The 24,620-nt window shown below is 43.2% G+C and overlaps 1 protein-coding gene across 2 annotated transcripts in view; it reads right to left on the bottom strand.

Moving 5' to 3' along the window:
* The window catches only part of BCL2L13 (BCL2 like 13), a 103,993-nt gene extending 88,400 nt beyond the window's left edge, over positions 1-15,593 (bottom strand). Inside the window, exons 1-2 of one of the 2 annotated variants that reach the window (XM_029599845.1) lie at positions 15,407-15,593; positions 5,758-5,921 (exon numbers count right to left, since the gene is read on the bottom strand). In XM_029599845.1, the coding sequence (XP_029455705.1) occupies positions 5,758-5,878 (121 nt within the window). In that variant the 5' untranslated portion in view covers positions 5,879-5,921; positions 15,407-15,593. Of the gene's footprint in view, positions 1-5,757; positions 5,922-14,859; positions 15,344-15,406 lie in introns of those variants that run through there. The other variant, XM_029599846.1, reaches the window with a different exon arrangement.
* Between the last annotated feature and the right edge of the window lie 9,027 nt (positions 15,594-24,620).

Below are 24,620 nucleotides of genomic sequence, written 5' to 3' on the forward strand. Positions count from 1 at the left end.
TAGACCATAACAGAAGGAAATGTGATCCACTATCCAATCGGGAACTGGATGCCTGGTTACTGAAATCCTAGGTTTGTTGGGAGTCAAAAGAAACAAAAAGTTAGGTGAGTTTTCTCTAGGCTTTAGACCTCTCCAGAAAGAAGGCAACAGCTCGTTTTCAATGCAAACTGCGCAGGCTTCGTTCACCTCTATGAATGTGAGGATTAGGAAAAACAAGTGTTGACAGGATGAGTGGCTGGTTAAGGTGGAGTCTGGCAACACCTTAGGGAGGACCTTGGGAGGAGCGGAGCACCACCCTGTTATGAGGAAATGTAGTATAAGGTGGATAAAAGTTACCAGCACCTGTAGCTCAATGTGACCTTCCAGGTGAGGTATTTGAGCCCAAAGGTAATGTTCAGCTGAGGTCTCATGACACAGCGGTGGCCTGAAGGGAGACTGAAATAAGCCCTGCATAAATCTGGCAAATAAAGGCGCGACAGAGATGGAGGGTTTCCTTTTACACACAGTTTATAAGCGCCAATTGCACGGAGGTGTATTCCAACAGAGGTGGGTTTGAGGCCTGACTAGGAAAGATGTGGAACAGGGATTCCCAAACTTTTGGGGAGCGTGGATCCCTTTTTAACCTCCAAATATTTTGCAGATCTCCACGTCTCTCTGATTAATAACAATAATATGCACTCTAGAATCATTTGCAATCTATAAAACTTACTGTTAAATAAGAAATGGTTCCTGATCTAAACTGTTCTCTCATTCCTACTCTCCTCTTATGGCCCCTTCTTGAGGCTACTTCCCTCTTTACCTCCACCTATAGACCCTTCCTATGTGCTCTCCCTCCTGCTCTTTCCTCCCTGCAGTCCCCTTCTCTGGTTCTGTCCCTCCTGCCTCCCTCTTGTGACCCCATCCTAAGTGTTCATCCTCCTGCAGTGTGCTTTCCCTTCTGTTTGCCCGCATCCACAGCGCATTCATTCCCTAATGCCTTCCCTTCCTGTGCCCCCTTCCCTGGTTCTCCCGCCTCAAGATCCCTTCCCAAGTCTTTTCCCTCCTGCCCTACCAGCATGGCCTTTTTCTGAGTGCTGCACCCCACCATGACCCCCTTCCCTCCCCCCACAGACCCTTCCCTCCTGTCCTCTTCTCCTTGCGGCCCCCTTCTGTGGCCTCTCCCTCCTTCCCTCCCCCCACAGTCCCATCCCAAGTATTCTTTTTATTTATTTGGATTTACCCACCTTACTGAATAAGAAATTCACCCAATACGGGTTACGACACATTTGAAAGGTAATATCGAGTCTGAAGGAGATTTAACAGTTCTAGTCTGAAGGAGACTTCAGGAAGGACTAAACTTGATATCCAATGGCAGGACTAAACTAGGGAAAATGTAGAAGAGGACTAAATCTGAAATAAGTCAACAGGTCTAAGAACACAACAACTCAGTAAAATCAACATAGAACTAATTAGTTAAGAAGAGAAACATATCAGTATAACAATAGGGTATAACAGGATTTTCAAAACACTGGTATAAATACATACATATGCTTAAAACATTAGGTTGCAGCAGTACCTTTAAGAAACCCCTATAAAGGTGCCAAACAATTTAGAGCACTCCCTCCTGCATTTCTCCCTCTTAAGGCCCTTTCCAAGTGCTGTCACTCCTATGTGCGTTTCCTCTTGCACTCTCTTGCCTGTGACCCCTTCTCCACATCTTTCCAAGTGCTGATCATACTATGACTAAACTTGTCCCTCAGTGCAGCATTCTGCCCTCACTATCAAGGCAGTAGGACAGCCAGAGCATAAGTAGCAGTGGCTAGAAGTGCTCCTCGGGGTCATCACCATGCTGGCTGCTGCCTCTGATCATGTGGAACAGCAGCTGGTGGCAGCACTCTTCCCCTTCTCTCAGGGCAGCGTCAAACTCCTTGTGGACACAGTCAGCCACACTCTTCTCCACTTCCTCTCCACATTAGTCTGGGCTTCTTCAGGCTGCGATTTTCCTGTCCTCGGCATTGGGGTCAGGCAACAGAAGCCTCAGCTCCTCAGGAGGAGAGGTCAGCCTCCTCTATTTCTCAGCAGTTACATTTTAGGTGCTTCGCGTTTGGTGGACTGCTTTAACAACAACAACAACAACAAAAAATCTATTTATACTTATCAAATACAATCCAAGATAGAATCTGGAAAAGATCATCAAGAATTACACATGGGAAGAAAAATACAGAACAAAAAGAAAAGACAAGAAATAAAACATGTCAAATTCTTATTTCTAGTCCACAAAAAGGGAAGATTCAATTACAACCCAAAGAAAATTACAAAAGTAAAATAAATACAGCAACGTGGCTTAAACTACATTTTCGGAACGCATCACTCAATGAACACTAAACTAGGTCAGGAGTTGGAGTCGGATCTAGCTGCACCATCTTATCACCTAGAAAGCCAAGACAGTTGACTGGGTTCCCAAAATAAAATACATTCTAATATTTGCTATGACACTTGCAAGGAGATCTGAGGAAAAACACCCCACCAATCTGTAACACCCGTGTTCTCATGTCACCCGTGTCCCGGCTTTTTTTGAATTTGTGTAGCAACAACAGGAAACACCCTCACTATACTCTGTAAAAAGATATCGCTCCAGTGTTTAAAATAAAATCTCAAAAGCCAGTCTCTGTCCGGCTCAAGAGCCAAAAATGCAATCAATCACAATTGAGGGTCCTGCCAATGTACTATCAGAGGTCTCCAAAATCACTGTCAAACTGAGAAGGTCTCCTTCTCCAAATACAAGGTCTAATTCTTGTTGCCCTTCTACAAGATCACTTTCTTTCTTTTTAAAAGGAGGAAGAGAGTAGATCTTAGACACTGGTGGTACAGACTGTTCAGGAACTTGCAAACCTTCAACCACGTATGCCAAACATTCTTCTAGAAGAAACCAATGGTAATTTAAGAAAATTAATAAACCTTAGGTTTCTGCTCTTGCTCATACTTTCCAGGTTTTCCAATCTGGCATAAGAAAGGAATCCCCCTTTACCAAGGTTTATTCTACCAATCTCAATTAAGGAATTAAATTCCACAATGGAACAATCTGTTGAGCAGAAACAGTTTTATAACTTTCCAGAGACTAAATTTGCTCCTCCAAGATTAAGCTATTCTCCACCAAAGGAGCTAATTGAGATACCCAGCTTTTCAATAACATCCCATATAGATTCCAAAGTAAACAGACAATCTCACTGATATGAAAGCCTTTGGAAACACCTGAGGTGAGGTGGCAGGAATCTAAGATGCAGCAGATCAAACTTCATCCACTTCAGCCTCCTCCACTCAGAATCAATCCAGCCTGGCGGCTGCAACAATGACTAAGCCAGACAATTCTGCCCCAGCACGTCCCTCTGCAATCCCTGATCCTGGGGTTGAAGCAAAGACTTCCTCACTCAGTGCCTCTTTGCGGTGCAGCAGGGATGTGCAATAGGTAGTAGGATCCCGCAGGGGTGTGCCAGCATCCAGGCTCAGCAACGCCAATGAACCAGGGAGAGACGAGAGCTCTACTTCCCCTCTCGGACTCTCCAATGGCTCTCTACTTGGTTACTCTCTAAGACCACAAACATGAATATCCATCAAACCCGCAGACAGAGGCACTGTCGGGACAGGGGATGTAGTCCTGATTTAGCTTTCCTCTTCCAACTCATAAGAAACAAGAGAAAAAAATATAGTATCCATCACAAGGCTTCGGAGCTCACAATGCTGTGTGCTGCTTGGTGGCCATCTTAGATCTTCCTGGCAGACCACCTTTGATGGTCTCATTGACCCCAGGTTGGGAACCACTAATGTAGAAGATATTCAAGCAGTTTTTGCATATGGCAAGATAAAGGAACTAGAGGCTTTCCATCACACCAGAAAACAAACCTCTCCCATTTAAGCCCATAAGACTTTCTGGCGGGATTCCTTTCTCGAGTAAAAGAAAGATCTAAGAAACTTTTATCAGAGAATCCAAAGAAATGAATTCTCTCTGAACACCCAGGCTGTGAAGGCTAGAGACTGGATGCTGGGATCAAATAAAGTTCCTTGATTCTGCATGAACTATGTTGGGGAATTGTACATTCTGACTGGATTCCTCATGGAATTACAAAAGTAAAATAAATATGGCTACGTGGCCTAAACTACATTTGCGGAACGCATCACTCAATGGACACTAAACTAGATCAGGAGTTTGAGTCAGATCTAGCTGCACCATCTTATCACTTAGAAAGCCAAGACAGTTGACTGGGTTCAAAAAAAAAAAAAAAATACGACATTCTAATATTTGCTACGACACTTGCAAGGAGATCTGAGGAAAAACATTGGAGAGAATTTACAATCCTCATTGGAGAGGATTTACAAGTATCAGAAGATATCAAGGAACTAAGAGGCTTGATCAAAGTCTTTGCAAAAAGAAGATTTGGACGATATATACATAGAGAAGACATGTCCCCTAACAAAGGGAGGGGGTGCCCGATGTTATTTGTCCTCTACTAGATAAGAAGGCTGGAACTTCTTTGTTCAATATGGCAATGGACAGATTTTTTATATGTATTTATTACTTGATTTTATTACCTGCCTTTCTGAATGTGGAATTCACTCAAAATGGATTACAGCATATTAGAATTTTAGCTTACAAACTGGTCAGTTGTAATTTCACCTTACAGAGGTGTAAATAATTTTAAATAGCAGCAATAACACAATACAGTTCAACAAAAGAACGTGCACCTCAAGACTTTATAGAGCTCTGCATTTGGTTCTCTCTCAGGTGTCCCCCACTCAAAAAAACTCCTGTTCAGAACCTTCCGAGTCCAAGGGCCACTAAAAGGGATCTAGAATCCATATGAGTTTGCCAGGATGATCTCTCTTCCTGCCAGGGATGTGGCTCCTAAGGCTGACAACCCCGTTCCATACTGGGACAGTTCCCCAACAAAGGAAAGAACATGACTTACTAATTTATCTGCTAGTATCAGGCAAATTTTGTTAGCCACTGAAGGCCTTTAAAGCATTCATCACAGCCTGTAGTTCCAAAACACTGATGCAGTACCTCTTTATCTGGATAAACAAAGGATGAAAACCCTGTGTATGAGCTCAGTCTAGGTTGGATGTATCTGTTGCCAGAACAATTTCGTGTGGTGCAATTTAAAAGAGTAACTCCAAGATGAGAGAGCTACCAAGTCCCTGAGCTCTCTTGTGACATGAATGCACTCCTGAAATCCTTAAACAGTTTGATTCTGCTGGGCTTGTCACATATGGCGTCATGCTAGGGAAAAAGACATGAACTCTCAAAGTTATGAAGTCCAACCACCTCAAATCTGTCCCAGGCCAATGCTAACTCTGAATGACTCCCTTCACTGTGAACATTTAAGTTTGTGATCCAGCTGGTGGGGAAACCCTTGCCTGAGTCACGTTTGGCAGGACCCTGATGAAATCCAACAAGCTGTTAGGCTTAAGTTTGATTTTGGGCAACTTATAATAAACCCTAGCAATGCCAATGGCCAGATGGGGCTGCGTATAGATTCACTAGCCCCTTGCCTGGACTGTGTTCTTCACTAATCAACACATGAACCCTCGGCCTGCACAGAAATACTATCCCAAATACTGTGAGAAAAGCCATCGTGCCAACACCAGACTAAACAGCAACCCATTACACTGGAGATGGTGTTTCCCCACTACAATCTGAGATAGGCCACAGACACAGGAAGTCCTGCCTGGTAGGCAGAAAATGATGGACATGTGTACGTCAATACGAGGTTCTCAACTTACCCTGAGCTGCTGGAGGATGCTGTTCTTGAGCCTTCTCCTGTGACACAAGAGCCAGATAGCTGAGAATGACACATTTTGTTTCATAATGAAATCCTATAGGCACTGCAGTAGAGGTCGCCATCGGGGTAATTTGTGGCGTTTCACGGGGCTATCTTGTGTGATGACTGAAAAACAGAAGATTCATTTTACTGACAAATAATGCTGCCAAGATCTTTCAAAGAAGTGAAATGCCATACATAGATGAGTTGATCCAAGCAACCATTAAAGCTCTGAGAACTTTCCTACAAAGAGCGGAAGAGGAACTTAAAACTTTTTGTGATAGCCAACTCTCCATCAAGGCAATATGCAGCAGCGCATAGGCACTCTGCTGACTATAGCTGGAAAAAGTCCTAGTTAACTGGATAAATGCATCTGGCTAACTTTCGAACTGCTCTCCACATGACCAGATTTAGTTGGATAAGTTATCCAGCCAACTCTGAAAATTGGGAGATAGCCAGATAAGTTGGAGGCATTTCTGGGGCAGAGATAAAGTTATCTGACTAAACAATTAGCTGGATACCTCCGAGGCAGTCAGAGCAGTGAGAAATTTAAAACCCACGATTTCTCTGGCTAAGTCCCAAACTTAGCCAGACAAACCATCTGAATATTGATCTCTAACCACATCGAGGGAATAGGGGGGAAAAAAACCAACCCCAAGGTCTAGCTTTCTCCTTGGGTTATGCCTTCCATGCCCTTATACATAAAATGTTTCAGCAGACCTACAGATACTGGGAGAGCTTGTGCAGAGATATCACTGGTAAAGTTTTTTTTGTTTTGGGTTTTTTTTTGGTTTTGTTTTTTTTTTTTTAACTACACCATCCTGGCCCAGGATAATTCTGAATATGTAGTCACTGAGTTAATCCACTGTTTTATTAACAGGTCAAACCACAGCTAAACACACAAAGAAGGAGACAAGAAGGGATAGGGTCATGCTCCCGTCAAAGAGAAAAAAAAATCTCACTCCTTACACTAAGCCAAATAAAGACAGATCAAAAATAAATATTCACTATAGAGTTTTTATTAAAGCAGCAATATGAGTAAAATGATTCAGAATCAACAATATGCATATTTCTTGGCTCTATCGCATCCTCTTTTGATTCCTAGGTCGGTCTTCTTTCTTGTCCTGTGTATTTTCTTTACATTTTCACATCTTTTATGACGACCACGCTTCCTAATCACCATAGCAGGTCAGTGGTTTCTTTAAATTCATAATGGGAGAAGGGATCAGAGACAGTTTTAATGTAATATTGCCTCAACAATTAAATAAAAATCTGAATGAAGACAGCTAATCATATTGGGCCCAATATTTAAAGCAGGTTCAATGCTATTTAGCCAGATAAGCAGGACTTATGAGGCTAAGTAGCAGCCTCTGAATATGTGCATTTGCTCAGTGGCCACTGCTTAGCCACATAAGTTCCTTTTACAGCTAAAAGCTACACGCACAAAAAGTAGGCGTGTACTGCACGGATCGGGAGCAGAGTGAGTTATCCATATAACATACGGCTAAGTACCGATATTCGGAGTTAGCCGCATAAGTATACCTGGAAGTTTAGACGGGCCATAAAGCAGGTCTAAACTTAGCTGGGTAGACTAATCCGGCTAAGTGTTTGTATAGATAGATATATCCTCTGAATATACACACACACATATTGGGCAGGCACTAATCTCTGAGTGTAAAATGTGCAGACTGGCCACACATTCTTTTTCGGTATCCCAGGAGAATGACTAATAGCCTCATCCACATGCATTTGCACGTGATGAGTGCTATTAGTTTGGGAGGGGGGGTTGGATGCACGTTTTCAACGCATTAAACCCCTTACTGTATACGGGGTATTGGATGCATGTCAAAACACGCGTCCAACAGTGGGTTAAGCAGCGTGCTCAGCTGAGCACACTTTACACTACAGTATCAGTCTGTAAGGGTTCACATACTTTATTAGAGTATCTTCTTATCCCCTCTGCCCCTCCACTTCCTTCCTCTCAGCAACAACTCAAAAATATATTTATTCATGTATCAAACTAAATTTTGAAGAATTCTGCAGCTCTAAAGACAAATGCACTAGATTTTAAAAGTCCCCTTCATATACATGCTTGAAAATGTAGCTAGCCAGACACTCAGATCAGCACTGAGAAAATGATGTGCAACCTGTGGCTCAGGGGCCACAGATAAAGCAAGTTTGCTTACCTTAAACGGTGTACTTTGTAGAAAGCAGGTTGAATTAGCTATCAAACATGGCAACATCATCCAACAGAACCAAACCAACCCTTTTCTCCTAGCTTATAGCACTTTTGCTCTACTGAGCATGTGCAGGAATTCCCACACAGATGTTGCCTCGTGAACCCCTCAGTCAATTTTAGAACTAAATCTAGCTAGGTAATTGATTCTCCAAAGAGGTGGGCAAGTATTTAGTATGATTCTCTATTGAGAACACCATTTTATAGTAACCAAACTTATTTTCGCCATCGACAAGCAGGGCTGAATTAGTCATGACATATCGGGAGTCCCAAGCTGAGGGCTGCAATGGTGCACTTACTGAAAAAGCAACCTGAACCCCGCCATGGAGAGTGGATTACTGGGTGAACAGGCTGCACAAAACTGCTTGTACAAAATTGCTATCACTTCTTGATAGATTGTTCAGACAGTAATGGGATGTGAAGGCAAAAACTGATGATAAGTTGCTGCTTTGCAGATGTCCTCGATATGAATGGCTCATAGATGAGACACTGATGTAACTATGGCGCTTACTTGAGGAGCCTTAGCAGAGTCCATGATCTGGAGGCCAGCGAGAGCATAACAATGTGTGATAGTCTGCTAGCCAGTTGGACTGAGTGCACCTGGAAACTATTATGCTCAAACAGTTAGGACTGTAAGAGATGAGTGGTTGTGAGACCTGATGATGTGTCCGAGTTGTTGTTCGATGGTAAGTTAAGGCCCCCTTGCAATCCAGTGACTGAAAGGCCTTTTCTTCTTCATGCGATCTTGTAAGAATATGAATAATATGATGGCTTGGTCTATATGAAAAACTGACACCACTTTTAGTAGAAACTTGTGCTGGCTGCGGTCCACCACCCTATTATGGAAGAACTGCATACATGGAGCGTGATGCATCAATGCCTGAAGCTAAAAGACTCTCCTAGCTGTGAATGCAACAAGGAATAACGCATTCCATGTCAGAAACTTCAAAGAAGCCAACTCCATCAGTTCAAAGGGCAATTTCAGAAACCATGCCATCATTATATTAAGATCCCAAGGAACTAGTGGTTTGACTACTAGAGGTTTCATATACCATAAGCCTTTCATGAACTTTGACACTAAAGGTTGAGTGGAGATCGGTTTCTCCACCACTTGAATATGGTAAGTCACTATGACACTGAGATGCACCTTGAATGAAGAGGTATTGAGACCAGAGGAGGAAAGAGAAGTAGCAACCATGGTTCACAGTAGAATGGGTCCCGGGAGTTCTGTTAACATCAGGATGAAAACCGTTCCCATTTAAAAAAAAGTTGAAAGTCCTTCTGATTGAAGGCATCCTGGAGGATACCAAAATGTCTTCAACTTCCTTGGGCAAAGAAGGGAAGCAAGTAACAACACCCATGCTATCAATTTGAGAGAAGGGAAATTTGGATGATATAGAACACAGTCTTCTTGAGTCAAAAACAATGGATCAGCCCCCTAGAGGGATCGGAAGGTGAAGGGCAAGAGAACCACATTTATCTGGGCCATGCTGGCACAATGCCTGGTCTTTGAGCACTTTCTGCACTGTCCTGGCTATTAGCAGAAGTGGTGGAAAGTGTACATGAGATCTGCATTCCAGTTGAGAAGAAAAACATCCAGAATGGAATTGAGTTTGCTTGAAAGAATGGAGCAAAATCATTCTACCTGTTTTCCTCCAATGCAAATAAGTCAATCAACAGTTTCCCGCAAAGATTGAATAATTTGTCTGCCACCGTCTGATGTAGGGACTATATATGAGGAAAAAACATTATGCGGAAGCTATCCACCAATGTATTAGAAATCCCCAGAAGGTAGATCACTTGCAGGAAAGCTTGGTGGTTACAAGCCCACTCCAAAATCCTTAAGGATTCTTGGCACAGGGTCCATGATCCTGAGCCTCCTAGCTTGATGATGTAAAATCAAGCCCCGGGACTTACACATGTCCCAGGGCTTGCGCGCACCGCCAAGCCTATGCAAAATAGGCTCAGCGCGCGTAACCCTTTTAAAATCTGGCCCATAGTTTATATCCATTGCACAGAGGTGTTAAATATGTATTAAATAGCATAGCTCAAACTGCTGAGCCTTGAGGCAGTCCAGTAGTAGTTTCAGGCCCTTGAGAATACTCATTATTAAACTCAATTCACTGATAATGGTTCACGCAAGAGGTAAACCACTAACACAGTTCCAGAGCTACCACATTCATGAAGGTGATGAAATAAAAGCCTTCACAGTCCTCCCCTATTTAATTTCCTTGCTTTTCGCCCAAGTTATACAAACCCTATTCTCTATACTTGCTTCACCCATTTTATGTTTTCCAGGTTATTTCTTCCCTGTTCTTTGTTTTATCCAGGTTATTATTCCCTGTTCATTGTAAAACAAGACTTTGTCTATGTTATTTTGCTGGTTGTAATGTAAACCGAAGTGATAATTAATCTTGTTAATTGAACCTCGGTATATAAAAGTTATAAATAAATAAATAAATAAATAAATAAAATATGGTCACTTGGATGTTGATTTGGATGAGAATTCTCTTTACCCAGAGAAGATACAGGAAGCTTTCAAGATGTGTCTGTTTGCTCAAAGCTACAGCAGACTGATTAGAAAAAACCATTCCACTGACGACCAGGTTCCCTAGGTTTGAAAGGGATCTGTGTGCGCTCTTCACCCCTTGGTGGATGCATCTGTTTCCAACAAATGGGGAAGCAAATGAAGGGGGGGGGGGGACAGGGACTCCTATTTCTAAATAATTCAGGTCCAGTAATCAGTGAAGTACCTCATTTCCTGCAAGACATTCACCAGTTAACTGGTCCCACTGGTGCGGAGGCAGTTTAGTGAACCAACATTAACTGCTACCACCATGTGGCCCAAGTCGACTTACACTTACCTAGCTGTTGCCTGATCCATCCATATCAACTGATGAACTAGGGATTGGAGGCAGCACACTCAATCCATAGGGAGAAATGCTCTCTCTTCTAGAGAGTTCACCCACACCCCATTGAACTTGATCTTCCGGGATGAAATCAGGTTCGATTGTTTTAAATTTATGATGAAATCCAGTGACTGAAAAAGTTGGGTTGCCCTCTGCAGGGAGTTCAATACCCCAGCCTGGGAAATGCCCATTACTAGCCAGTTGTTCAGGTAAGGGAAAATACAGATGCCCTAATGACAAAAATGCACTGCAACTACTGCCAGGCATTTGATGAAGACGTTTGGCCACTAACAGCCCAAAGGGGAGCCCTTTGTACTGGTAATGAGCTGATTCCACCACAAATCATAGATAATGCCAATGAGAGGGATGGATGAGAATGTAGGCATGTGTCCTTCAGATCCAGGGAACGCATCCAATCTACTGCTTGAATAAAAGGCAGGATGATATGAGGGAGTTCATTTTGAACTTCTCCCATAAAAAGGTCTTGTTCAGGATGGGCTTTAATCCCTCCAATTTCTTGGAGATAAAGAAATAGTGGAAGTAGAACCCCTGGCCATGTTGGTTGAGAAGGACAGGTTCTATCACCTGCTGTGTGAGAAGGGACTCCACCTCCAGGCGAAGTTGAGAGGAGAGAAATGTAACAAACAAAAGGATGAACAATGAAGTAGCGCTGGAAGCCAGGAGAAGCACAAGCAGTAACCACATTCCACAATCTTGAGTGTTCGGTGGTCTTTCGTGATTTTGCATCACTCCTCCAGGTAGAAGTGAACCCCCCACATCCTGCTGGAGGGGCCGAGTTGTGGATGTTGAGGTTAGTCAAAAACTGGTCCCAGGTTTGTGTTGGACCTGCATCATTTTCGGCTAACATCTTTCATGCTGCTGTCTCTGAATTGGAAGTTGTTGCTGTGGCAGCACAGATGGAGCCTTATACTGGTGGAATTGATAAAAGGGACTTCTCTGGAAATAGCAGCATCTGTAAGCAAAATAGGAACACTTTGATCATGACTGCTGCTCAGAGCCTATTGAGAATGGACCACCACATGTTGCTCCTTGATCTCATCAACAAACAGGCCGTTGTACTGAACACCTTGTAGATTAACCGAATGAAGTGGCGTACGCATCCAGAAGTGCCTGTGGATAGCCTGTGTCCACCGAGCCTAACAGCGATTTCAGTTTCTGAATGTAATCATATTAAGTACTGCACCATATAAATCTAGTAAATGGCAATGTGGGCATTAAGCATTGCGCTCTGGAAAATCTTTTTCCCAACGTTGTCTAGCAGCTTGGGATCTCTGATCAGTGCAGCAGTGGAAAAAATATCCTCGTTTTCTTTTCCCACTTTAGCATGATTCTTCAACTATTGATTGATAATGCAACTGCCCTATCTCAAACCCCAGTTTTCTGGGGGGGTTGTTTTGTTTAACTATTTGAGGTCTAGCTTTCTGGATACATAAGCAGGGTAGACTAGATTTTCCCACATTCTTGTTTGCAATTCCTGCAGGATCATGAGTATTGGAATTGTTACAGGTTCCAGAATTTCTGGGATCTAGAGAAGGCTGAAGACCTCTGTGCCTTTACAAGCATCGACTCCTAGAGCCTTATCCAACTTATCCAGAAACCTGGAATAGGAGATATCTTTGAGCAGAGACATTTGTTCAGGAGGTTCAGGCAGATTCTGAAAGAATCCCTATTGATCTTTCCTCTGACCCAAGAGGCGATGGGGTACTAACCCAGGACCCCAATGATAACGCAGGCAACTGGGACAGGTTCCTTGGTCATCTTGGAAGGGAATATTCCTGGGGTACATCCTTCAACTGGCTGAACGCTGCCGTGAGAGAGTGGCAAGAGCTAGAATCCACCCATGGGGGTTCTGATGGAACATCCTTGGACACAGGGGTGAAAGGGACTCCCCTCTTGTGGAAGCAAATCCAACACTTTGATAGGAGAGGTTGAAAAGTGCCTTCCTTGTCCTTAGACTTCACCAACTCTGCCACTTGCTCTGAGGGCTGTCGAGTCCTCTGACCAGGTGTTGGAGGAGGAACATCTTCTTCTGAAACCAGTATAGGCTCCTCTAGAAGGTCTTCTGAACTATATAGTAGCTGTCTTGGGAGGTGCATGGAACTCATGTGCACCAGCGAACATAGTGGTTAAACTTTTACATTGTTTTTTTTTTTTAATTCTGATTTGGGAGGCTCAGTGGGCCTGGGTTTTATTCCCAGACTAGCCAGTTCTGCAGAGGAAAGTCTCAGACATTGCGCACCAGCAACACCTAGTGGTCAAACTTGGCCCATGACTCCATGCTCTGAGGGGAGTGTCGTGACCCTGCCTGAGAAGGATATAAATTAAGGGTAATATACTCCAGGTAGTTGCAAATTAAGATTCTGTCACCAGATCCCAGCCGCAGTTTTGACTGAGCTGGAAGTATAAGGAGGAAACTACCAAGCCCCTACCCTAACAAAACAAAAAAATCAAATTTGAGTGAATATTTCTGTAGAACTGCCTACCAATGCTTTTCTGGCACTTCTTTAAAAAAATGACTAAATGTTTGGAAATGTATCTTTACAGATACATAAATATGCTATTTAAAGTAATTTACACTGAAGCTTAATAAATAAAGTACTGAATACTTTAAAACCTAATGTCTCTTTTAGTCATCTGAACGGAGGACTGGAGCTGGGGAAAATGACACATCCCCCTCCAATGACACAGCCTGGGACCCAGGCAATGACAGCAGCTGCAGTTTACCTCCACCACTAGATTAACAGTGGTAGCATGGTGTGCTGGCAACACCTCCCCATTCTCCAGCCTGGCACCCTAGGTGGGTGCCTCTCTCACCCAAACCTTCCAACCACCCTGCTTTTTGGAACCAATACTGCACATCTAATGAACTTTGAAAATCCACTCCATTTTCTATGCACCTGTCAATTAACTAATATAGCACACTAGGTCTGGGCACTTTACAACAAATCACAAAGACCTCACAATCTGAGTGGATACCTGATACAACAGAAATAATGCAGGGGCAGTAGAACACTTTTTTGGATGGGGGGGGGGGGCAGGCAAATAAACCAACCGCCACCCCAAGTGCCCTACTTGCTAATGCAATGTAGGCAAGAAGTTGATTGGACTATGGCTCCAGTGGCCCTTCTTATTCTGCTGCCTAGGGAAATAAAGTGACTTGTCCAAGGTCACAACACGTGCTGTGGGAAAAGAGGATATGAACCCTGGTCTCCTGGTTCCTACCTCCCAATTTTTCAACATTAGACACACAACTTCAGGACTTGTATGTACAACTGAGTACCTTAAAAACTTTAGTCCAGTGTCAAATCTTTTGGTGGGAAAGGCTTTCTTTGCAGGAACCCTGGCATGTAAGAGGTCGTCACACAAAATGTCCAAAAGAGAATCTTATATATCATTTAAAATATATATTTAACTATAAATGTTTAAAACTTGTTTTCACACACAACATAACCAATATAATTTCAGCCCATTTTGTTCCAGGCTTTTTATGACGTTCTGTGGCCATAAGTGAATTAAAACTGCTTAACTACATTACAAGCTTTTATACAAAGTGCTCAGTGCATAGGCGGATACAATTTTTGGAACCGAACTGACTTCTAAAAGCATTATTGAAAGCTTCATCATTACATAAACAAAAGTATTTAGCTCTTGAAAAAAATGTTTCCAATATTTGATGCTCAAATGGCTTTTTTTCTATAACATTTTGACTCCCAACCAAAATCCTTCATTCTCCAAAAAAACTTAACAATACGTTCCAATACATGCAAACCCTGCAGCGTTTTCTTAAGGCTTAGGAAGTACTCCAGGGCCTCCATTAAAAGAAAATTAAAGTACAATAGGAAAACTTCGGCGATGCAAATAATCCTATTTTACATTTCATATTTTCCGTTTCAGCCACCTGTTTGTATGCGGCATATCTGCTGAAGGTAGTAAGGCACACATACTTCGGCTCGCTTTACTGCGCTAATAAATCACGAGAATGTATGTACAAAAATAACAATCCGTGCAATCGTTCCTGTTTTCTGGAAAAAAAAAAAAATAGCGGATCTCTTTGCACTATTTGGCCCGTTCTCCGCAAAGACTGTGACAGAGCAGAACCTGCTGGGATTTTGGACAGTGTGAAGGCAACGCAGGAAGGGCAGAGTCCGCAGGCGGGGACACAAACTTTATGGCCCGGGTACGGATCCGTCTCGCCGCAGTCGGACCCCCAGCCCCCGTTTTGGGGAGCCCCTGGTAGCGGGGGATCACATTCTGGAGCGGCCCCCCCGTCCCAGGCCCGACTGATCAGGCAGCAGCCGGACTCGGGGGTCAGACCCCCGCAAACGCTGCACATAAGGGCTAGGGCCCCCCAGATGAGAAGGGGGCCCCGCAACCTGAGGACTATCCTGTGGCTCTCCCCTACCACGCGGCCCTCGCCATCCAGGTTGGCGTCATCCGACCTTTACCTGGATGCAGGAGGTCAGGGTCAACAAGCAAATACGCGGTGCCTTCTCCCCGCTGCCCTAGCACTGAGCCGCAGCCATGATGGGGCTGGCTGAGAGCGGCGGGGGCGTCACCGGCTGCGTCATAACGTAATGGACGGGGGGTCAGCCAAGCCCCGGCTCGCTCGTGCACTAACTCCAAACAGAACCCAGCGAGCCGCCGGAGCTGATTGCTTCTTGGCTCACTATTAAAGCTGAGGTTAGAGCAGAGGAAAAAAAAAAAAAAGATGACCCTTTGCAATGTGCTCTTACTGATGGAAAGATGCGAGTGACTGTGCGGCGTTTGATTACATTAGGAAAGCCAATGAAACTTAAGGTCTCCTGAAACAGAAGACAGTTTTGGCTGCCAAAAATAACTACAGCTGAGCGCGGAGAGGGCTCCTCAGATCACGTGATCAGAGAGGTTTTACTGGGTCACGCTCTCTTATAGGATCGGATGGCTCAGGGGAGTGATCACAGGCTTACGGAATCTTTCACACCTACGCTGTCAGGTTGCCTGTGTGAAATAAGATGTGGTGTCAATCCGGTTCCATTGGCAATTACAGAAGCATTCACAGTGCAGCCCCAGTCAGATTGCAATAAATCCGTGGATTGCGCTGCACCTCTCAGTCACTGACTTGTATCAAGCACAAGAGAGACATATACAGAAGGCAACATCTTTTCCTCAGCCCAAGAGGCGGTAACTCCTCAATGTTAAACTGGTCTCCAAAAATCCATTTATGTCTGAGATATGGTCCTTAACCCTGTCCAGAAAGTACACCTATTTGATCTGTAATGAATATGTATATGTAATATAAATATATGCAGCAAATATTACAGGATACTGTGATTGACTTTTGGTCTTACCCAGTATGGCGAATCTTATGTTCTAACATAATAAATGTCATCAGATAAGTCCATAAGTCCAATGGGTATGCCCAGTCTAAATTCCTCTCTGGTTCTCCACCATTTTGGGCAGATGAGTATATAGATTACCATTCTTAAATCGACACCAGCTTCCTTCATTCACTCTTGTGTATTACTTGACCTCGCAACCCTGTTTCTGCCACTGCCCTCCATATCTGTGCCAAGTATGTTAAGGTGCTGGTTTCCTCCATCTTTGCCAGTAGGCTATTTCAGTTACTATCATTATTGTCTGATTTTTACAAGACCAAAACTTGCACGCTTCTTGTTTCAAAATGCTACATTATCTTTTTTTTTTTTAATAGTATTTCTGTAGTTCTGACCTCTACTGAAGACTAATTGAGCTGTAGTTGCCCACCTCCTCTTTGTTCCTACTTTTGTGTAGCAGGGCTATATCTACTCTCTTCCAATCCCTTGGAACCTCCCATGTCTTCAGGAACACATTGAATAGATGGCACTGTCGACCCATTTTGTGCTTCTTAAGTTCCTGGGCTGTGCACTATTGTTTTCCATGTCCTTATGGGTTCTGATTAATAAGTACATAAGATTTGCAATACTGGGTCAGACCCAAGATCCATCAACTCTAGTATCCTGTTTCCAACAGTGGCCAATCCAGGTCACAAGTATCTGGCAGGATCGCAAGGGATAGATAGATTCCAAGCTGCTTATCCCAAGAATAAGCAGTGGATTTCCCCAAGTCCACCTTAATGGTTAATGGATTTTTCCTTCAGGAACTTAACCAAATTTCTTAAATGTAGCTATACTAATAGCTTTCACAAATCCTCTGGCAACGAATCCCAGAGCTTAAGTCAGATATCTCCTCCCCCTTTATAATTTGTTTCATAATCATTTTCTACTAGCGGTACCCCGCCACACATTGCAGTGGCTGAGTCTGGTTCTTTTCCCTCCCTCCCCCTTCCCCATTTACCTCAGTCCCTCATCCTCCTACCCCTTGGTCACACACCCCCCCCCCTTCCCTCCCCTGTCCCCACTCCAACTCTCTCCCCTCACACTCACCTCTCCCCTCCCCTCATTCTCCCTCCCTTGACACTCACCTCCCCCCTCATTCTCCCTCCCCTCACTGTCACCTCCCCCCACCTACTCCCTACCCTTCCCTCAGTGACTCCCCACCCTCTCTCAATCTCCTTCCCTCACTCTGATCCCCTCCCTCTCGCAATGCCCTCCCAGCTCATCCACACCCCCTTTCCTCTCCCTGTTGTGCGCTTCAGCGCGGCCCGCTCATGAAGACGTGAGGTCTCCGAGGATCCCTCCCTGGCACACACGTCAGCTGTACCATATTGCCGCTGCCACTCCTCCCAGTTCTTGTAGTTCGGCTGCCCGACACTCCCACGCCCGATATCGCCGCTGGTCCGCCGCTGCTGCTCCTCACAGCGCCATCTTTTGCCCGCTGTGACCGACGTGCGCTCCCGCCCGCACATGCGCAGTAGAGCAGCTTCATTTACCTAGGTAGATAGCGTGTGTTGCATTTCTGTCCAACAGATGGCGCTGTTTTCCCCAAAAAACATGTAAAAACATGTTTTTACCTGTCACAGGTGTGACATCTATGTAATCTAGGTATAGAAGAACCTTCTCATATGCGAATGCAAGGTTGTGTCCAAATTGGAAAGCAATCGGTGCAGTAGTTTCGGAGATTAGTGATTTTGTACAAACCATTTTACATTTTTATTTATATAGATTATTTAATATGTATTCATGCCCTTTCCCATCTCAGATCCATTGCCTGCCACTTCTGTGAATATTGAATAAAAGAATTTATATAAGATTTCTGCCTTTTGCTAATCCTTCCCTTTGCAAATCCTATTTTCTATTTATCTTATCTTTTTCACCTTTGTATTTTGTCTCTCCCTTATATTTCTAAAGGAGAATTTACCTCCTCTTTCTATCATTTGGGTAACTGTCTCCTTCATTTGGGCCTTTGCTTTTCTAATTGCTTTCACTGCCTTCTTTTTCATGATACTTTAGTCTGTCCACCAACTTTTTTTTTTGCTCTTACTATTTCCATTACCTCTTCAGGGAACCCTATCGTTTCTTCCTCTTTTTAGCTTTGTTAACTTGTCTAACACAGGACCTGATGTAATAAAATGTAAGCAAAAAAATCTGAGCTTAAGCTTTAGCTCACATTTTCTTTACTCATGCGGTAAAAATTGAGTTAACTCCCGATGCAGAGAGCTAATGCATGGTGTGCTAATGCATCAGGAGTTTTCAAAAGTGTGCTAACCCAACAATGTGCACTTGCTTAGCACGGAAAACATGATTTCTCCTTGGAAACATATTTTATGCTCATGAAGATGGTAACTTTTAAACAGGCATGCAGGCGCACATGTGCACTCATTTGTTGGCTCCTGCTCAGGGACATGGCCATTTTATAACATACGAGCGTATATGTGCGCATGTTATAAAACAGACTGACCACATGCACATGTGCACATAATTTTAAGTGGACTCATGCCTAGGTGCGCAAATGCCGCTTCTACCACATAAGTGGAGGGATTTGAATAGACGCACGCCAATGCATTTGCCAGTTTTCCAAGTTCATTCCCATTTCGCCCAGGTAAGGAATAGGACTTCCAAACTCCCCTAGTTTAATAGCTTCCCTTCTTCCCTATTAGCCCCAACCCTTAAAACCCTGCCAATCTATCTATTTAGCATTATTTTATTACTTACATGCCATTCATAGCAGAAGTAAAGTGACGTGGCAGGGGAGCCCAGCACACACCTGTGTGTGTGTGTAGGTATTTGCATGCAAAATTGAAGTTGAAATTCAGGAATGCTCATGCATCGCCCAGACCATGCCCATACCCCTTTCCCATTTTGGAACTTTTCATTTGTGTGCATAGTAGGAAAAACACACATACATGACCACCTTTTAAAATCTGCTCTGCGTGCGCTGACCTAACATATTCCCGTATCTCATGGTTTTGGCACATGCCAAGCTTTTAAAATTCATCTTAAAGTATGTTCTGCACATAAAACAAGATTTATATGCATAAAAAAATAGTGTGCAATTTTTTGTACATAAAACACGCTATGCACAGAAAACTTAATTTGTGCACAAATAGTTTTTTAAGTATATAAATCCCAAATACAGGGTCCCTGCACCATGAACTCCATGTTCAGCCCTAAAGACTCAAAATGCACAACCAATGGGTGGAGTAAATAGTTCACACATAAAGCAGCATTACAACAGATAAATGTATGAAGAGAAGCAAAACCTGTTCGAAACCTACAGATTCAATAAAGCACTTAAAACACTTAAAAGTCCAAAATACGTAGTTTAATTGTAATATTAGGTACAAGTAATCCAGTCCTCCAGGCCGTGTTTTGCCGGAGGGACCCGATACAGCCCCTCTGGCGAAACACAGCCGTGTCGGGGGACTGAATTACTTGAACCTAATTTTACAATTAAACTACATATTTTGGACTCATAAGTGCTTTAAGAATCTGTAAGTTTCGTACAGCCCTATAGACTAACATTAACCAAAGTAATGTTACTCCAGCTCTGACCAGCAGTTACCTTTTCAGCTTTAGGAAACCATGAGTTAAGCACCGGAGAGTAATACCTAATGCCTTCATTAACATGAGATTTAAATGGAGGAGCACTAATTTCTGTGCACAGTTTTATAGTGGCCTGTGTGCACATTTTTTGCACACAAAACTCCTTACTGCATTGAGGGTAAAGTGTGTACACATGTGTATACATTGAAGGGTAAAACTGTTCACACAACTCAGTGCACCTTATTACATCTGGAACACAGAGATTAGTTACCTCCCCAGTGCTCCCTTTTATTTGCCAACCAAAGTTCCTCTGTACCTTCAGTGTTCAGAATCCCAGTAGGGCCTCCTCAACATTATCCCTCATCCTCTTGAAGTCAGTTCTGCTGAAATCCATGACATGAGTGACACTGTCTCCATTCATCACTACCCAATCCAGCATAATCTCTTCTCAAGTGGGCTGTTCATTATAGGGTGATGTCACTTCTAATTGACATCTCCGAAGGTAGGCTCCAGTCCACAATCAGTAGACTGAAGTCACCTGCAAGAAAAAACATGGAGAGGCAATCCACCCACAGATACTAGCACAAGTAAGATGAGCAGGGGTAGATACAAACCAAAGAAAATAATATTATGTAAAGGGATATAGTCACATATAACAAAAACATTTTAAGACTAAACTGAAACTGTAAATATGTAAGAAAAACCCTAAAATTATTTTAATTCTTAGAAAAGTAAAACAACTGATAAACAGTAGTTGAACACTGAAGAAAATACATTAATAAGAATCTGTCATGGCCATGTTTTGATTTATTGCCTGCATCAGGGTGAATTAATCAAAAGAGATTTTAACAGACAGGCAAAACAAACAACACTAAGCAGAAGTCAAAAGTAATGGAAAGTCTTAATATCTTCACAGGAGAAAATTATAAAAGCCTTAGTCCAACCAAATGGAGACTAGATTAGTTTAGTATCCTTGTAAATCCATGACTAGTTTGCCAATGATGAATTTGTGGTGTTGGTGGCAACTAATCTTTTTGTTAGGAATGAGAAAGGGAGAAAAAGTTAGCATTCATAAACTACAAGAGATAACAGAAAGAGGAAGACAGGCGACAATATCTGGAAAAATTAAGAGAAGCTGGGAAAGTAGTCAGGAAAGCGAAAATTCAAATTGAAGAAAAAATAGCAAATATGGTAAAACAGGGAGATGACTTTTTTTTTTTTTAGATATGTTAGTGATAGAAAGAAAAGCAAAAGTGGCATTGTGAGACTCAAAGGTGAAGGGGGGAATATGTAGAGGCTGAGGAAGAAAAAGCAAAATTGCTTAACAGATATTTTTGTTGGATGTTTTCTGTGAAAGGGCCTGGAGCAGGACCACATAAACCAATTGATTTTCAGAACAATGTGTTGTGAGGAGTTAATTAAACTTAAAGTAGATAAGGTGATGGGGCCGGATGGCATACATCCGAGGGTACTAAGGGAACTTAGAGATGTCCTGGCAGCTCCACTGACTGACCTTTTCAACGCTTCTTTAGAATCTGGAGTAGTTCCACAGGACTGGAAAAGGGCGGATGTGGTTCCTATTCATAAAAATGGAAGTAAGGAGGAGGCTGAGAACTACAGGCCAGTGACCTCTGTGGTGAGCAAACTAATGGAATCGCTGCTAAAACAGAGGATAGTGCAGTTTTTGGAATCCAGTGGATTACAAGATCCAAGACAGCATGGTTTTACCAGCGGTAAATCTGGTCAGACGAATCTGTTCAATTTCTTTGATTGGATGACCAAAGAGTTGGCTCAAGGGAGAGCGCTAGGCGTAATGTACTTGGATTTCAGCAAGGCCTTTGTGCACCCTTGGTATGGATCCTAGCATGACTGCCAGGGTTAAAAACTGGCTGAGTGGGAAGCAACAAGGGTAGTGGTAAATGGAGTTTTCTCTGAGATTGTTACTAGCGGTGGGCCTCAGGATTGGTCCTTGGACCAGTTCTTTTCAACATTTTTGTGAGCGACATAACGGAAGGATTGATGGGAAAGGTTTGTCTTTTTGCCAATTAAACCAAAATCTGTAATAGGGAGGACAGCCAGGAAGGAGTGGAAACATGAGGAGAGATCTAGCAAAGCTCGAGGAATGGCAGCTTAGATTTAATGCTAACAAATGCAGAGTAATGCATTTAGGCTGCAAAACCCAAGGGAAAGGTACAGTATTGGAGGTGAATTTCTTCTGTGCATAAAGGAAGAGCGGGATCTGGGAGTAATTGTATCTGATGATCTTAAGGTGGCCAAATAGATGGATAAAGCAACGGTAAAAGCCAGAAAAATGCTTGGCTGCATAGGGAGAGGAATGGGAAAAGGGGGGTGATATTGCCCTGTATAAGTCCTTGGTATGACCTCACTTGGAATACTGTATATAATTCTGGAGACTGCACCTGCTCCCCCCCCCCCCCCCCCCGACCTTACCCATCCCAGCACCGATAAATAAGATATTGGCCAGGATGGGGAGAGTTGGTGGAGGAGCAAGCACCATGAATCTTCGCTGTGGTGGGAGGGAAGGCGGGGAGGCAGCCAAATGGAATTTAATGATCAGGACCAGGGACTGGGGCCTGGCATACAATGCCGGGCACTTTCTCAAGATTTAAAAAGGTTTGGGGGGGATGGGGTAGGATACTAGCAGGAGTTTTGGTGGGGGGAGGTCTGGCCGAGGTCTAGTCTTAAGCTTTGTTTTATAGGGTAATGGCAGTGCTACTTAGCTGGATATCCTTTAAAGATATCCAGTTAAGTAGCATTTTATGCAGCCAGCGAGCGGCCGCACCAATCTCCACTCCTCTTTGCCGCCACGGTGCCACTGCTCATGACCTCACATGGCTCGCACCCTCTATGGCGCGACTGGGGGTGGCAGCGTGACTGGGTGGTGGCAGCACGACGAGGGGGGTTGCGGCACGGGGCATAAGATGCCTAGGGCACCTAATCCCCTTGCACCGGACCTGGCCCCTTCTTCTCTAAGCACTTTGCCAAAAATGTTTTCTACTTGTGTTAATTTCTGCTTGTAACTTTGAACTGTGTGCTGTCTTCCTTTTTCTTGGTAGGCCATATCATCATTGCTGCTGCCCAAAATGTCACATAATTCCTCATAGTCAAAACAAATTCTTTTTATAAATAATGTACCTTATTTATTTTAGATTTTTATAATTTGCTTTTCTGCACTTCAAATTGTACATCAAAGTGGATTAAATTCAGGTACTATAGGTATTTCCCTATCCCTAAAAGGCTTACAATCTAATTTTGTATCTGAGGCAAAAGAAGGTAAAGTGACTTCCCAAGGTCACAAGGAGTGGCAATGGGATTTGAACTCCGGTTTCTAGCCTGCTGCTCTAACACTAGGCTCATCCTCCACTCCAAACTGTAACTTCTTGTACTATTTTATATGACACAAACCTAATTCAAATCATGTCAGGAGCCACTTAATAATATCTCAGGCCGATACAGTAAAGTGCGCTCGGCTGAGTGCAATGTTTTACCCGCAATTGGATGTGTGTATTGGATGTGCATCCACTACCACTTATACAATAAGGGATTTAGTGCATCCAAAATGTGCGTCCACCCCCCCCCCCCCCCAAATTAATAGTGCTCATCACATGCAAATGCATGTTGCTAAGGCTGTTATTCGCCTGGGATACAGAAAAAAAATGTGCGCCCGATCCGTACATTTTAAGCTCAGAAAAAGTGTACAGAAAAGCAGAAAATACTGCTTTTTCCTAACCCATGGCTGTACACAGGTTAGGAAAATGGACGCTCGTAAAATTGAGCATCCATTTTTCAAACCTGCTAACAGCCACCTCTTCTGGGCTTCTGCTGCTAAGAAGGTGTTAGGGGAACACTATTGTCCCTAGCACCTCCATTTTAGAGCAACCCTTCATTTAAATACAGTATTGCGTGCACAGGAGAGGGCGCGTTAGGAAAGCAGGCACTCAACACTGAGTGCCCATTTTCCCGTGCACTTGACTGTATCAGCCTGTCTGTGAGCATGCGATCTTTGTTTACTACAACTTAGTTGCCAACTTGCCAGACTGCTTCAGAATTTGCCAGATTATGGTTGAAAAATAGCCAGTTTATGTCAGTCACTTGTAGGTTCTTTCCCCATATTTGATCAAGCATTATTGAGCTAATCAGATTTTTGTGATAGTGAGCAGCTATATTAGGCTAACCATTAGACCAGGGGCTCTCAACCTAGTCCTCGGGTCACACCAGTTTTTCAGCATATCCACAATGAATATACATGAGTTAGATTTGCATGCATTGCCTCTATTATATGCAAATCTATCTCATGAATATTCACTGTGGATATTTTGAAAACTTGACCGGCTTGAGAACCCCTGCATTTAGACATCTATATATAATTTATTTAAACACATATAATTTCATCCACGGGGACCAAGGAAATAAAATAGAGGGGCTGGGTGTACATGTCCCTTGCACCCCTACCTCAATTCTGCCCTATATTTAAAGTATATATGTACAGGAGCAGTCAATGAATCACCAGCGAAGCAATCCTGTTTTGTGAATAACACTGAACCTAAAGCATTTTGGGATTTGCAGTCTTATGCACCTTGCAGTGAGCCGAAAGACTCAAGACGGCCACCTTGCCTTCCCCCCAGGTCTATTTCGCTTTTGGACTGAAATAGGCCGAAAGACTCAAGGGCAAAAAAGAGATCTCTACCTTTCTTGTTTTATTACAGCTCACATTTTCATGTCTGTGTCAATATTAATA

Source organism: Rhinatrema bivittatum, chromosome 4 (assembly GCF_901001135.1).
Source record: "Rhinatrema bivittatum chromosome 4, aRhiBiv1.1, whole genome shotgun sequence".
NCBI classification, from domain to species: Eukaryota; Metazoa; Chordata; class Amphibia; order Gymnophiona; family Rhinatrematidae; genus Rhinatrema; species Rhinatrema bivittatum.